Source organism: Leucoraja erinacea, chromosome 9, assembly GCF_028641065.1.
Source record: "Leucoraja erinacea ecotype New England chromosome 9, Leri_hhj_1, whole genome shotgun sequence".
Classification (NCBI taxonomy): domain Eukaryota; kingdom Metazoa; phylum Chordata; class Chondrichthyes; order Rajiformes; family Rajidae; genus Leucoraja; species Leucoraja erinaceus.
In genome coordinates, this window is record NC_073385.1 from 69,107,796 (window position 1) to 69,121,096 (window position 13,301).

A 13,301-nucleotide genomic window follows, 5' to 3' on the forward strand; every position below is an offset into this window, starting at 1 on the left:
CACTATCATGTGTTCTGAATTAATCGTGGACCCCAAGTAATTAATTGTTTTATTTTTGGAGACAATATAGATTTATCTGGATGTTACAAATGCCAGCCTTAGAAAAGTTTTTAGCTTACTTTCCCCATTTTATCTCCGTATTTTTTAGACTTGCCTGTCAGTACAGAGTCTCTACGGAAGAAAATGACCTGAAGTTCAAGTAAAATACATATCTTCAGGTTTATTCACTCACCGCTTGGAGAGGGCTCTGTTCCTTCCAACGTGGCCGCAGTCGCTATGCGTCTGACGATATGACGAGCATAAGTTTTCATTCAATAAAGTTTTCATTCATTCATTCATTCATTAATTCATTCATTCATGCGTCTGGACGGGCCTTCTTCACGTAGTCACTCACGTGACTGCGAAGTAAAATTGTGGACGCAGCCCAGACCATCACACAATCCAACCTCCCTTCCATTGACTCCATTTATACCTCACGCAACCTCGGCAAGGCCAGCAGCATCATCAAGGACCAGTCGTACCCTGGCCACTCCCTCTTCTCCCCTTTCCCATCTGACAAAAGTTAAGTGTGAAAACGCACACCTCCAGATTCAGGAACAGTTTCTTCCCAACTGTTATCAGCAACTGAACCATCCTATCACCTCCCATCCACCTCATTGGAGACCTTAAATCGGACTTTATCTTGCACCAAATGTCTTTCCCTTTATCCTGTATCTGTGCACTGTGGACGGCTCGATTGTAATCATGTATAGTCTTGCCACTGACTGGATGGCCCCATAGCAGAAGGCTCCAGGTGGCGGGGCTGGCAACTGGAAGTATCCTGAGCTAATTCTGTACCACCATCATCTATCGCAACAAATGACGGCTCCCGCTGATTGGCGCCGGAAGCTTGCGCCCTTTTCAGGACGAACGATGACGGCGATGTCAACATTTGTAACATTGAAGACGGACAACAAAAAAAGCTTTGCACTGTATCCCAGTTCACGTGACAATAACAACAACAAACTAAGCGAAAACATAAACAAAGGCGACCATGCCTGCCAAGATTTGCAAGAAAACCCAATAAAATCACAGGCGATAATTTATTAAAATGAAATTTATTCTGAATATTTGTTCATTTTGCGTAGGTTAGAAAAGTGCAGACGTCTACTCACAATGACCGTTATAATTTATTGATAATGAGTCACAGAACAGGCCATAGACACTTTAGTGTTAAAAGAATGTACCAATAGCTGTCATTTAAAAAAAAAAAACCCTACGATTCTACATTTCAAATGTAAACGGCAAGTTTCAATATTGGTGGTAGTGCGAGCTGTCTCACCTGTCCTGTTCCCTGCTCTGCCACTTTTATCCTTGTACGGAGGCAGCTTTGTTAAGAATGGGGACAGTTCCAAACGCACAACCTACAGCTGGGGAGTGGAGCAGGTGAAGGGAGGGGATTGCCGCTCTGCGGGCTCACGGCATTAGCCAGCGCTTCTGTAAATAAACTATCGGGCTGATCAAGGCGGCGCGGCGCTCCCTCTAGGGAAGAGGCGGGTAAATACACAGCAGCTTGCAGCAATGAGACAGCCACCCATCCACACTTTATAGATAGACGATCGGATGCAAACTCCAACAAAAGGTTTAAGTCACACTAGACAGTATGTTTGTTACAGGTTATCAATACAGGACACTTATTGCGGACAGTATCGGTAGTGTTCATTCTCACCATTTAAAAGGAAAGGTGGGCTTCAGGGATATTATGCTGGAGTTAACATATTAACAACACTGCACTTTAGCCTCAGTGAACCCTGAACTTTACCACATGGAGATATGGTGGAGCCAGTCTGATCTCGGGAGCTGTTACACACTCACTATCACACTGTGCACTGGCAACCTTGCAGAGGATGGATTTTCCTGAGGTTTAAATAAAATCTTTGACATTGTTAGGAAAAACACCAAATCGCGGCCTTTCTGTCAAAGTGCAGGGCCTTCTCTCGGGTTTGGTTTAGTCGCTGTTTTAACATCGGACTGAATGATATTCCATATTGCTGTGACCGGCCATGGGAGGAGGTCAGATTTAAATGACCTTCCACTGCATGATGCTCATGTCCTTCCCGCCTGTAGACACCAGCTGGCTGTCGTTGTGCAGGAAACTCACACTGGTCACGTGGCTGCTGTGTCCAACGTACATGCAGCCCGGAGCCTGCAAAGACAAGCAACATTCTGTCATTGTGCAGGAAGCAACTGATAGCAAAGATAGACACAAAGTGCTGGAGTAACTCCGCGGGACAGGCAGCATCTCTGGAGAGAGGGAACAGGTGATGTTTCGGGTCTGACGAATGATTCCAACCCGAATGGTCTTCCAGTCCTTTTCTCCAAAGATTCTGTTTATGTTTGATTAGTACGGGTGTCAAAGGTTACGGGGAGAAGGCAGGAGAATGGGGTTGAGAGAGAAAGGTGGATCAGCCATGATCGAATGGCAGTGTAGACATGATGGGCTGAATGAAATCATTCTACTCCTATGCTATGTCTAACGGTTTTATTGTGCGTCAAATTTGCACAAACAAAGGACATTGTTACCACTGTGTAAAGAACCATTGGTACAATTAGGTAATTAGGTACAACTTGTGACAAGGACTTAAGGGCCTGTCCCACTTGCATGCGATTGCATGCGTTTGGCGCGACCAAACGGAAGCGGTTCACGCTAAGTTCACGGGTGACGTCATTTGCCTCACACTTACCAAACAGCTGGGCAGGAGGCGGGCTGACTGAATTGTGGCATCACACGGCGTCGGGCAGTGACGTCATCATGCAACGCCACGCGCTAGGCGTACACCATCAAGACGCTGCATACACCATCAAGACGCTGCGTACAACCGCAATGCGCCTGCGTGCCGATAGGCCGTTGGCGCGCAAAGATTTCGGACACTGCCACTTTTTCGGAGCCCTGCGCGATCTCGGGACCAGCCCCGCACAACTCCGCGCTTCTAAGTGGGACCGGTCCCGCACGGCCATACGGTGCCCGTACGCCTCAAGCAACCACGTTTGGTCGCGCCAAATGCATGCAAGTGGGACAGGCTCTTTAAACACATTCCAATCCTGTCTGAAGAAGGATCGCAGTGATCTAACACAACTGTGTATAAATGAATCAGTCTGAAGAAGGGTCTCGACCCGAAACCTCACCCATTCCTTCTCGCCAGAGATGCCGCCTGTCCCGCTCAGTTACTCCAGCATTTTGTGATCTAGTATGAAATTGAAGATAGAAGCAAAAAGCTGGAGTAACTCAGCGGGACAGGCAGCATCTCTGGGGAGAAGGAATGGGTGACGTTTCGGGTCGAGACCCTTCTTCAGGGAAATAAATTAACATGTCTGTGCCGAACATGATGCCAAGACCATCTGTTACCTGCCTGCATATAATCCATATCCCTCCATCTCCATGTGCCTATCCAAAAGTCTTAAACGCCTCTATGGTACCTGCTTCCTCCACCACCTCCAGCAGCATGTTCCAGGCACTCACCAGCCTCTGTGTAAAACACCTGCCCTACAAACCTCCATTACACTTCGTCCATTCTGTGATTATTCTTCCCGCTTCTACCGAATGGGCCTGTCCCACTTACGTGATTATTTCCGCCGACTGCCGGCACCCGTCATAGTCGCAGCAGGTCACCGAAAGTTTTCAACATGTTGAAAATCCAGCGCCAACCACATGTCGCGGGGTCCTGAGTAGTCGCCCAAAGAGTCGCACTTTTTTCTGATCGGCGCTGGATTTTCAACACGCTGACAATTTTCAGCGACCTGCCGCGACTATGACGGGTGCCGGCAGTCGCCGGTAAAAAAATCACGTATGTGGGACAGCCCCCTTATATGTTTTTCTGGCCCATTGAGAACCTGTGTGAGTTGCACGGACTAGGACTCAAACAACAAGTGGTTTTATCCATGGTGGGGAAAGTCTTAGAAGATGGAGTGTGTGTTAATGTCAAGACAAGGGCTTTGTGAAACTTGCCGTACCCTGGCCTGAGAACAGGGAGAGGCAAACAGATGCACTTTGCCAAAGTCATCGCCTGTTGATAGAAGCTTCTTATCGTTTGATCTGCACACGGCGTTGATGTCTGTCCCATCTGACCCCTCCGGCCACACACCTGAAACACAATAGAAAGATAATCACTGCTAGTTCTAGCAATGTTACAAAATTTTGAGATTTAAAAAATCAAGTCTGCAATTTATCCCATCAGATAAAGCATAACAATAAGTTTAATTTGACACCTAATTCACTTTCATATCACAAGTAATAAAAATGTTATGGCCATTTTCATACTCGGAAATTAGCATCTTGTTCCCTATTGATTTTCTATGGACATAACAAAAAAGCTGTGATCGTGGACAGTCAAAAGCCCATAACCTTCTTAAAAATTAAGAGAACTGAATGAAATTTTCAGTTATCATAGATTGAACCATTCTGAAACAAATATGAAATAATCTAACTTGGATGACCTGAAATTAAAGCATATAATTAGTTAGTTACCCAATTGTAGCTAATTTCAAACTTCAATTACTAGATCTAAATATCTATCCATTTCTTAATAAATGATTAACATTTTTAAATAGCCTAAGTGTCCAAATAATATTCACAAATAATTCACAATAAAACATGATTTTTAAATCTCATTTACATTAATTTATAGGCCAAATGGAAGGAATTTAGTGTTCAATTGCTGTAAATTAAAGTCAATTAAAATCGGCTTTCTAGTGGGTTCCTGTGAACGCGCTGGTTTAGAACGTTCACATTGCGCTGGATTTGTAATCTCAAATGCTCAGAAAAATACTGCGGGATATAAAGAGCCCAAAATGAACTATTCGCTATAGAAAATTTTATATACAGGGTTCTTAAGAAGCCCCTTTTAATGTAAAAATAAGGTACATACCTTTAATTGTTTGCTTTATAAAACCCTGGGGCTGCGAGAGGTTGCGGGTTGAGAGAGTGATTTTTAAACTACTATAACTATTATACAAGGTCATAAAAACTAATAATACCTTTTGCGACGGGGTCTTTCAGCGATTTTCCGTTAATGATTTACTAGGCTGAACATTTTCAATTGCAACAGCCTAGTAAAAATCGCGTTTTAAACCCGCCCCCTCTAAACAGCGCCAAAATCGCGCACAAGGGCTGGGGCAGATTCTCCATGACGATTCAGGTAGGTTTTGTAACATACCTACTAGTTCCAGGGTGGAAAGGTCCAACTTCACCATTGGTATTTAGTTTAGCTCAGGTTAGTTCATTATTTGTACCTGTACTGACGCTCAGTGAGAAGCTTTTGTTTGTGCACTACCCAGTCAAAGAAAGGACTAAACACAATTATTGTATATCTTTATTGTCATTTCCTGAGTACTCACATACCCAGAGGAAACAAAAAAACGTTGCTCAACCAGTGTCCATTCAGTGTGCATTAAAAATAAATAGAAATAAAAATACATATATCATGAACAAATTAAACACTCTACTCTCTACTAAACGTCAACAGGCGTTCCGATCGACAGCGGCATGACAGCGGCTCTGCTGCAGTGTGTCCAGGTTGGTGGTTGGTGCGCAATACTTTGGCAGGGGGCAAAGTCCGTTTATCAGTCTTATAGCCTGCGGGAAGAAGCTGAGGAGCATCCTGCTGGTTTTGCAGCTAATGCTCCTGTACCTCTTCCCAGATGGCAGGATGGAGAATATATGATGCGATGGGTGGTAGGGGTCTTTGATGATGGAGATGGCTCTGTTGATACATCTCTTCCTGTATATGTCCAGCAGGAAAGGGAGTGGAGCACCAATAATCCTGCTGGCGGTCTTCACAATCCTGTCTAGTTGGTGCCGTTCGTACGCCTTGCAGCTCCCGAACCAGGAAGTGATGCCGTAGGTTAATGTGCTCTCGATTGTCCCCCTATAAAAAGTTCGTAGGTGTGTAGTGGGGAGACCTGCTTTATGTAGTCTTCGGAGAGGGTGTAGTCGCTGCTGGGCTCTCTTGACCAGTGCTGTGGTGTTGGCCGTGGACAATTACACCAAGGCGTTCACAGTATACAGTTAAAGGGCACATGTGTTACCTGTGAACTGGGCTGCATTGTGGAGCAGCGATCGAGTTGCTGCCTCACGGCACCAGGGACCCGAGTTCGATCCCGACTAACATAGACATAGAAATTAGGTGCAGGAGTAGGCCATTTGGCCCTTCGAGCCTGCACCGCCATTCAATATGATCATGGCTGATCATCCAACTCAGTATCCCGTACCTGCCTTCTCTCCATACCCCCTGATCCCTTTAGCCACAAGGGCCACATCTAACTCCCTCTTAAATATAGCCAATGAACTGGCCTCAACTACCTCTGTGGCAGAGAGTTCCAGAGACTCACCTTTCTTATCTCAGTCCCAAAGGATTTCCCCTTTATCCTTAAACTGTGACCCCTTGTCCTGGACTTCCCCAACATCGGGAACAATCTTCCTGCATCTAGCCTGTCCAACCCCTTAAGAATTTTGTAAGTTTCTATAAGATCCCCCCTCAATCTTCTAAATTCTAGCGAGTACAAACCGAGTCTATCCAGTCTTTCTTCATATGAAAGTCCTGACATCCCAGGAATCAGTCTGGTGAACCTTCTCTGTACTCCCTCTATGGCAAGAATGTCTTTCCTCAGATTTGGAGACCAGAACTGTACGCAATACTCCAGGTGTGGTCTCACCAAGACTCTGTACAACTGCAGTAGAACCTCCCTGCTCCTATACTCAAATCCTTTTCCTATGAATGCTAACATACCATTGGCTTTCTTCACTGCCTGCTGCACCTGCATGCCTACTTTCAACGACTGGTGTACCATGACACCCAGGTCTCGTTGCATCTCCCCTTTTCCTAATCGGCCACCATTCAGATAATAGTCTACTTTCCTGTTTTTGCCACCAAAGTGGATAGCCTCACATTTATCCACATTATACTGCATCTGCCATGTATTTGCCCACTCACCCAACCTATCCAAGTCACCTTGCAGTCTCCTAGCATCCTCCTCACAGCTAACACTGCCCCCCAGCTTTGTGTCATCCGCAAACTTGGAGATATTGCATTCAATTCCCTCATCCAGATCATTAATATATATTGTAAATAGCTGGGGACCCAGCACTGAGTCTTGCGGTACCCCACTAGTCACTGCCTGCCATTGTGAAAAGGACCCGTTTACTCCTACTCTTTGCTTCCTGTCTGCCAGCCAGTTCTCTATCCACATCAATACTGATCCCCCAATACCGTGTGCTTTAAGTTTGTATACTAATCTCTTATGTGGGACCTTATCGAAAGCCTTCTGAAAGTCCAGATATAACACATACACTGGTTCTCCCTTATCCACGCTACTAGTTACATCCTCGAAAAATTCTATAAGATTTGTCAGACATGATTTACCTTTCATAAATCCATGCTGACTTTGTCCAATGATTTCACCACTTTCCAAATGTGCTGCTATCCCATCTTTAATAACTGACTCTAGCAGTTTCCCCACTACCGACGTTAGACTAACTGGTCTGTAATTCCCTGTTTTCTCTCTCCCTCCCTTTTTAACAAGTGGGGTTACGTTTGCTACCCGCCAATCCTCAGGAACTACTACAGAATCTAAACAGTTTTGAAAAATTATCACTAATGCATCCACTATTTCTGGGGCTACTTCCTTAAGTACTCTGGGATGCAACCTATCTGGCCCTGGGGATTTATCGGCCTTTAATCCATTCATTTTACCTAACACCACTTCCCGGCTAACCTGGATTTCACTCAGTTCCCCCATTTCATTTGACCCCCGGTCCCCTGCTATTTCCGGCAGATTATTCATGTCTTCCTTAGTGAAGACAGAACCAAAGTAGTTATTTAATTGGTCTGCCATGTCCTTGGTCCCCATGATCAATTTTCCTGTTTCTGACTGCAAGGGACCTACATTTGTTTTAACTAATCTTTTTCTCTTCACATATCTATAAAAACTTTTGCAGTCAGTTTTTATGTTCCCCGCCAGTTTTCTTTCATAATCTATTTTCCCTTTCCTATTTAGGCCCTTTGTCGTCTTCTGCTGGACTCTGAATTTCTCCCAGTCCTCTGGTAGGGTGCTTTTACTAGCTAATTTGTATGCTTCACAAAAGAAGAATGGGGTTAGGAGGGACAGATAGATCAGCCATGATTGAATGGTGGAGCAGATTTGATGGGCTGAACGGCCTAATTCTGAACTTTAATAAATTCAAAAGCAGAGTTGATTTTAAAGATCACAGTTTTATTAACCGGGTCAGGCAGCATCCCCGCAGAACACGGAGAGGTGACGTTTCGGGTAGGGACCCTTCTTCAGATTGAAATGTCACCCAAAGATGTTGCCTGACCAGCTGAGACACTCCAGCACTTTTCATTTGGTGTGTGTTTTCGATTCCTGGATGGTCTTTGTAATGACAATCTGGCAGTTGTTGTTTTCTTGTGGTCACTGTTACAAAGACTATGGAATTTAAGTCTGATGAGGTGCTGGGCGTTGGTGGGTCAAACGTGGGTAGGACTTGCAAGTAAATGATCAAACCCCAGGGTGTGCCGTTGAACAGAGAAACCTGGGTGTAGCCAAGAGTCAAGAGTGTTTTATTGTCATGTGTCCCAGATAGAACAATGAAATTCTTACTTGCTGCCACATAACAGAATATATAAACATAGTACACTGTAAACAATATGATAAATGAGAAAATAAAAATTCAGTGTGTGTGTATATATATACGCATACTCACACATATATGTATGTTCAGGTACATGGTTCTCTAAAAGTGGCAATTATGGTGAGCAAGGTGGTGAAGATGGCTTTTGCCATGCTTGCATTCATTGGGAAAGATACTGAGTACAAACGTAGGCACCACATCCGCTGTGCAAGCTGTTAGTCAGACCACACTTGGAACACTTTGTGTAATTTTGGTCACGCTGATATAGGAAAGAAGTCATTAAGATGAAAGCATTGCCGAAGAGATTCACCATTGGCCTTGTGGGCTTAGGTTTTAGGGAGAGGTTAGATAGGCTGGGACTGTCTCCTTTGGAGCGTAGCAAGCTGAGTGGTGACCTTATTGAGGTGTACAAGATGATGAGGGGTATAGATAAAGTCAGCGCTCAATTCCACAGCAGCCATGATGTGGTTAAAGAGGAGTTCTTGTCCTGTTCTTTAGATTACTAATCTGGTAATGAACTGCTGCACCGTCTCCATTACACCCCCTGACCCCATCATTACACACCCTGACCCCACCATTACACACCCTGACCCCACAATTACACACCTCAACCCCACCATTACACATCCTGACCCCACCATTACACCCCCTGACCCCACCATTACACACCCTGACCCCATCATTATACACCCTGACCCCACCATTACACACCCTGACCCCACCATTACACACCCTGACCCCACCATTACACACCCTGACCCCACCATTACACACCCTGACCCCATCATTATACATTTACACACCCTGACCCCACCATTACACTCCCTGACCCCACAATTACACACCCTGACCCCACCATTACACACCCTGACCCCACCATTACACCCCCTGACCCCACCATTACACACCTCAACCCCACCATTACACATCCTGACCCCACCATTACACCCCCTGACCCCACCATTACACACCCTGACCCCACCATTACACACCCTGACCCCACCATTACACACCCTTACCCCACCATTACACCCCCTGACCCCACCATTACACACCCTGACCCCACCATTACACACCCTGACCCCACCATTACACACCCTGACCCCACCATTACACACCCTGACCCCATCATTATACACCCTGACCCCACCATTACACACCCTGACCCCACCATTACACCCCCTGACCCCACCATTACACCCCCTGACCCAGACCCCACAATTACACCCCCTGACCCCACCATTACACCCCCTGATCCCATCATTACACACCCTGACCCCATAATTACACCTCCTGACCCCACCATTACACCCCTGACCCCACCATTACACACCCTGACCCCACCATTACACCCCTGACCCCACCATTACACACCCTGACCCCATCATTACACACCCCTGACCCCATCATTACACACCCTGACCCCACCATTACACCCCTGACCCCACCATTACACACCCTGACCCCACCATTACACCCCTGACCCCACCATTACACCCCTGACCCCACCATTACACACCCTGACCCCACCATTGCACACCCTGACCCCACCATTACACACCCTGACCCCACCATTACACACCCTGACCCCACCATTACACACTCTGACCCCACCATTACAACCCCCCACCATGACCCCACCATTACACACCCTGACCCCATCATTACACACCCTGACCCCACCATTACACCTCCTGACCCCATCATTACACCCCCGTGACCCCATCATTACACACCCCTGACCCCACCATTACACCTCAACCCCACCATTACACCTCAACCCCACCATTATACACCCTGACCCCACCATTACACACCCCATCATTAAATATCCTGACCCCACCATTACACACCCTGACCCCACCATTACACACCTCAACCCCACCAATACAAACCCCACAATTACACACCCTGAACCCCATCATTACACACTTTGGTACCCCACCATTACACCCCACCATTACCATATACCATATAACCATATAACAATTACAGCACAGAAACAGGCCATCTCGGCCCTACAAGTCCATGCCGAACAAATTTTTTTTCCCCTTAGTCCCACCTGCCTGCACTCGTACCATAACCCTCCATTCCCTTCTCATCCATATGCCTATCCAATTTATTTTAAAATGATACCAATGAACCTGCCTCCACCACTTCCACTGGGAGCTCATTCCACACCGCTACCACTCTCTGAGTAAAGAAGTTCCCCCTCATATTACCCCTAAACTTCTGTCCCTTAATTCTGAAGTCATGTCCTCTTGTTTGAATCTTCCCTATTCTCAAAGGGAAAAGCTTGTCCACATCAACTCTGTCTATCCCTCTCATCATTTTAAAGACCTCTATCAGGTCCCCCCCTTAACCTTCTGCGCTCCAGAGAATAAAGACCTAACTTATTCAACCTTTCTCTGTAACTTAGTTGTTGAAACTCAGGCAACATTCTAGTAAATCTCCTCTGTACTCTCTGTACACCCCCTGACCCCACTGTCCAGGTGTGTAATTCTCTGTGCTCTGGGGGGGGGGGGGGGGGGGACACACATACCAAACACATGGAAGCCCAGAGTACAGGTGTAGGAGGCCCACTGGACATCTCTGACGTTCTCCACGCTCACCACTTGCTTGCAGGCTGATGGTGTCCCTGCGGGTGAAGGACAGTGAGATGGGCAGGAGTTCAGCACAACAGCAGACGATGGACCTCACCGTTGCATCTCCACATCACAGATATCTTGTCATCATTTTGAGCCAAGAAGCAGCAAGTTCCAAGACATTGACCTTGTTTACAGGGCTCTGCAAGGATGTTGCCAGGACTAGAGGGTGTGAGCTACAGGGAGAGGTTGAGCAGGCTGGGTCTCTATTCCTTGGAGCGCTGGAGGATGAGGGGTGATCTTATAGAGCTGTATAAAATCATGAGAGGAATCGATCGGGTAGATGCACAGAGTCTTTTACCCAGAGTAGGGGAATCGAGGACCAGAGGACATAGGTTTAAGGTGATGGGGGGAAAGATTTAATAGGAACCTGAGGGGCAGCGTCTTCACACAGGTGGGTGTATGCATGGGCGGAACTTGCTATCACAACATGGGGGGGACGGGGAACACAATTTTTCAGCGGCCACGCGCGCATGCGCACACTCACACGCACCCGCGAGGCTTCGGAGGCTCAATCCAGCGCTAAACGCGGAGATTTTAAAATCGGGATCACAAAAACTTGGGGGGGGATGTCCCACACCTCTCAAAACATGGGGGGGGGGGGGGCGTGTCCCCTCTGGGTTTTCCGCCCCTGGGTGTATGGAACAAGCTGCCAGACCGGCACGGTGGTGCAGCAGTAGAGTTGCTGCCTCACAGCTCCAGAGACCCGGGTTCAATCCTGACTATGGGCGCTGTCTGTTTGGAGTTTGTACGTTCTCCCCATGGCCTGAGTAGGTTTGCCTCCGGGATCTCCAGTTTCGTCCCACACTCCAAAGACGTGGAGGTTGATAGGTTACTTGGCCTTGGTTTAAACTAAAGGTAAATTGTCCCTAGTGTGTGTAGGACGGTGTTAGTGTGTGTATATCGCCGGTCAGTGTGGACTCTGGGGGCCAAAGGGCCTGTAACCGCTCTGTATCACTAAACTAAACTGAAGAGGTAGTTGAGGCAAATAGTTGAGGCAAGTATTATAACAACCTTTAAAAGACCATGAACAGGAACAAAGGCTACACATGAATGCCATCAAGCCGTCCACAATACATGAATTATGCATATATAGAAAACATAGAAAATAGGTGCTGGAGGAGGCCATTCGGCCCTTCGAGCCAGCACCGCCATTCATTGTGATCATGGCTGATCGTCCCCTATCAATAACCCGTGCCTGCCTTCTCCCCATATCCCTTGATTCCACTAGCCCCTAGAGCTCTATCTAACTCTCTCTTAAATCCATCCAGTGACTTGGCCTCCACTGCCCTCTGTGGCAGGGAATTCCACAAATTCACAACTCTCTGGGTGAAAAAGTTTTTTCTCACCTCAGTCTTAAATGACCTCCCCTTTATTCTAAGACTGTGGCCCCTGGTTCTGGGCTCGCCCAACATTGGGAACATTTTTCCTGCATCTAGCTTGTCCAGTCCTTTTATAATTTTATATGTTTCTATAAGATGCCCCCTCATCCTTCTAAACTCCAGCGAATACAAGCCTAGTCTTTTCAACCTTTCTTCATATGACAGTCCCGCCATCCCAGGGATCAATCTCGTGAACCTACGCTGCTCTGCCTCAATCACAAGGATGTCCTTCCTCAAATTAGGAGACCAAAACTATACAATACTCCAGATGTGGTCTCACCAGAGCCCTATACAACTGCAGAAGAACCTCTTTACTCATATACTGAAATCCTCTTGTTATGAAGGCCAACATTCCATTAGCTTTCTTCACTGCCTGCTGTACCTGCACGCCAACTTTCAGTGACTGGTGTACAAGGACACCCAGGTCTCGCTGTACCTACCCCTTACGTAACCTAACCCCATTGAGATAATATTCTGCCCCCTTGCATTTGCTGCCAAAGTAGATAACCTCACAAAGGAGAAGGACAAAGGTGTGAAATACAGCCTACTTCTACGACCAGCACACAAAGAGTCGCAACACTCCATCACCATCTTATGCCATAAAGTCTT

The 13,301-nt window shown here is 46.6% G+C and overlaps 1 protein-coding gene across 3 annotated transcripts in view; it reads right to left on the reverse strand.

Annotated features, from left to right (window-relative positions):
- Positions 1-1,081: 1,081 nt before the first annotated feature.
- Positions 1,082-13,301, reverse strand: part of eml1 (EMAP like 1) — a 276,638-nt gene continuing 264,418 nt past the window's right edge. For all 3 annotated transcript variants that reach the window (XM_055641167.1, XM_055641166.1, XM_055641169.1), the window contains 3 exons: positions 11,208-11,303; positions 3,991-4,121; positions 1,082-2,185 (listed from right to left, as the gene is read on the reverse strand). In XM_055641167.1, coding sequence (XP_055497142.1) covers positions 2,060-2,185; positions 3,991-4,121; positions 11,208-11,303 — 353 coding nt within the window. In that variant the 3' untranslated portion in view covers positions 1,082-2,059. The remainder of the gene's footprint in view (positions 2,186-3,990; positions 4,122-11,207; positions 11,304-13,301) is intronic.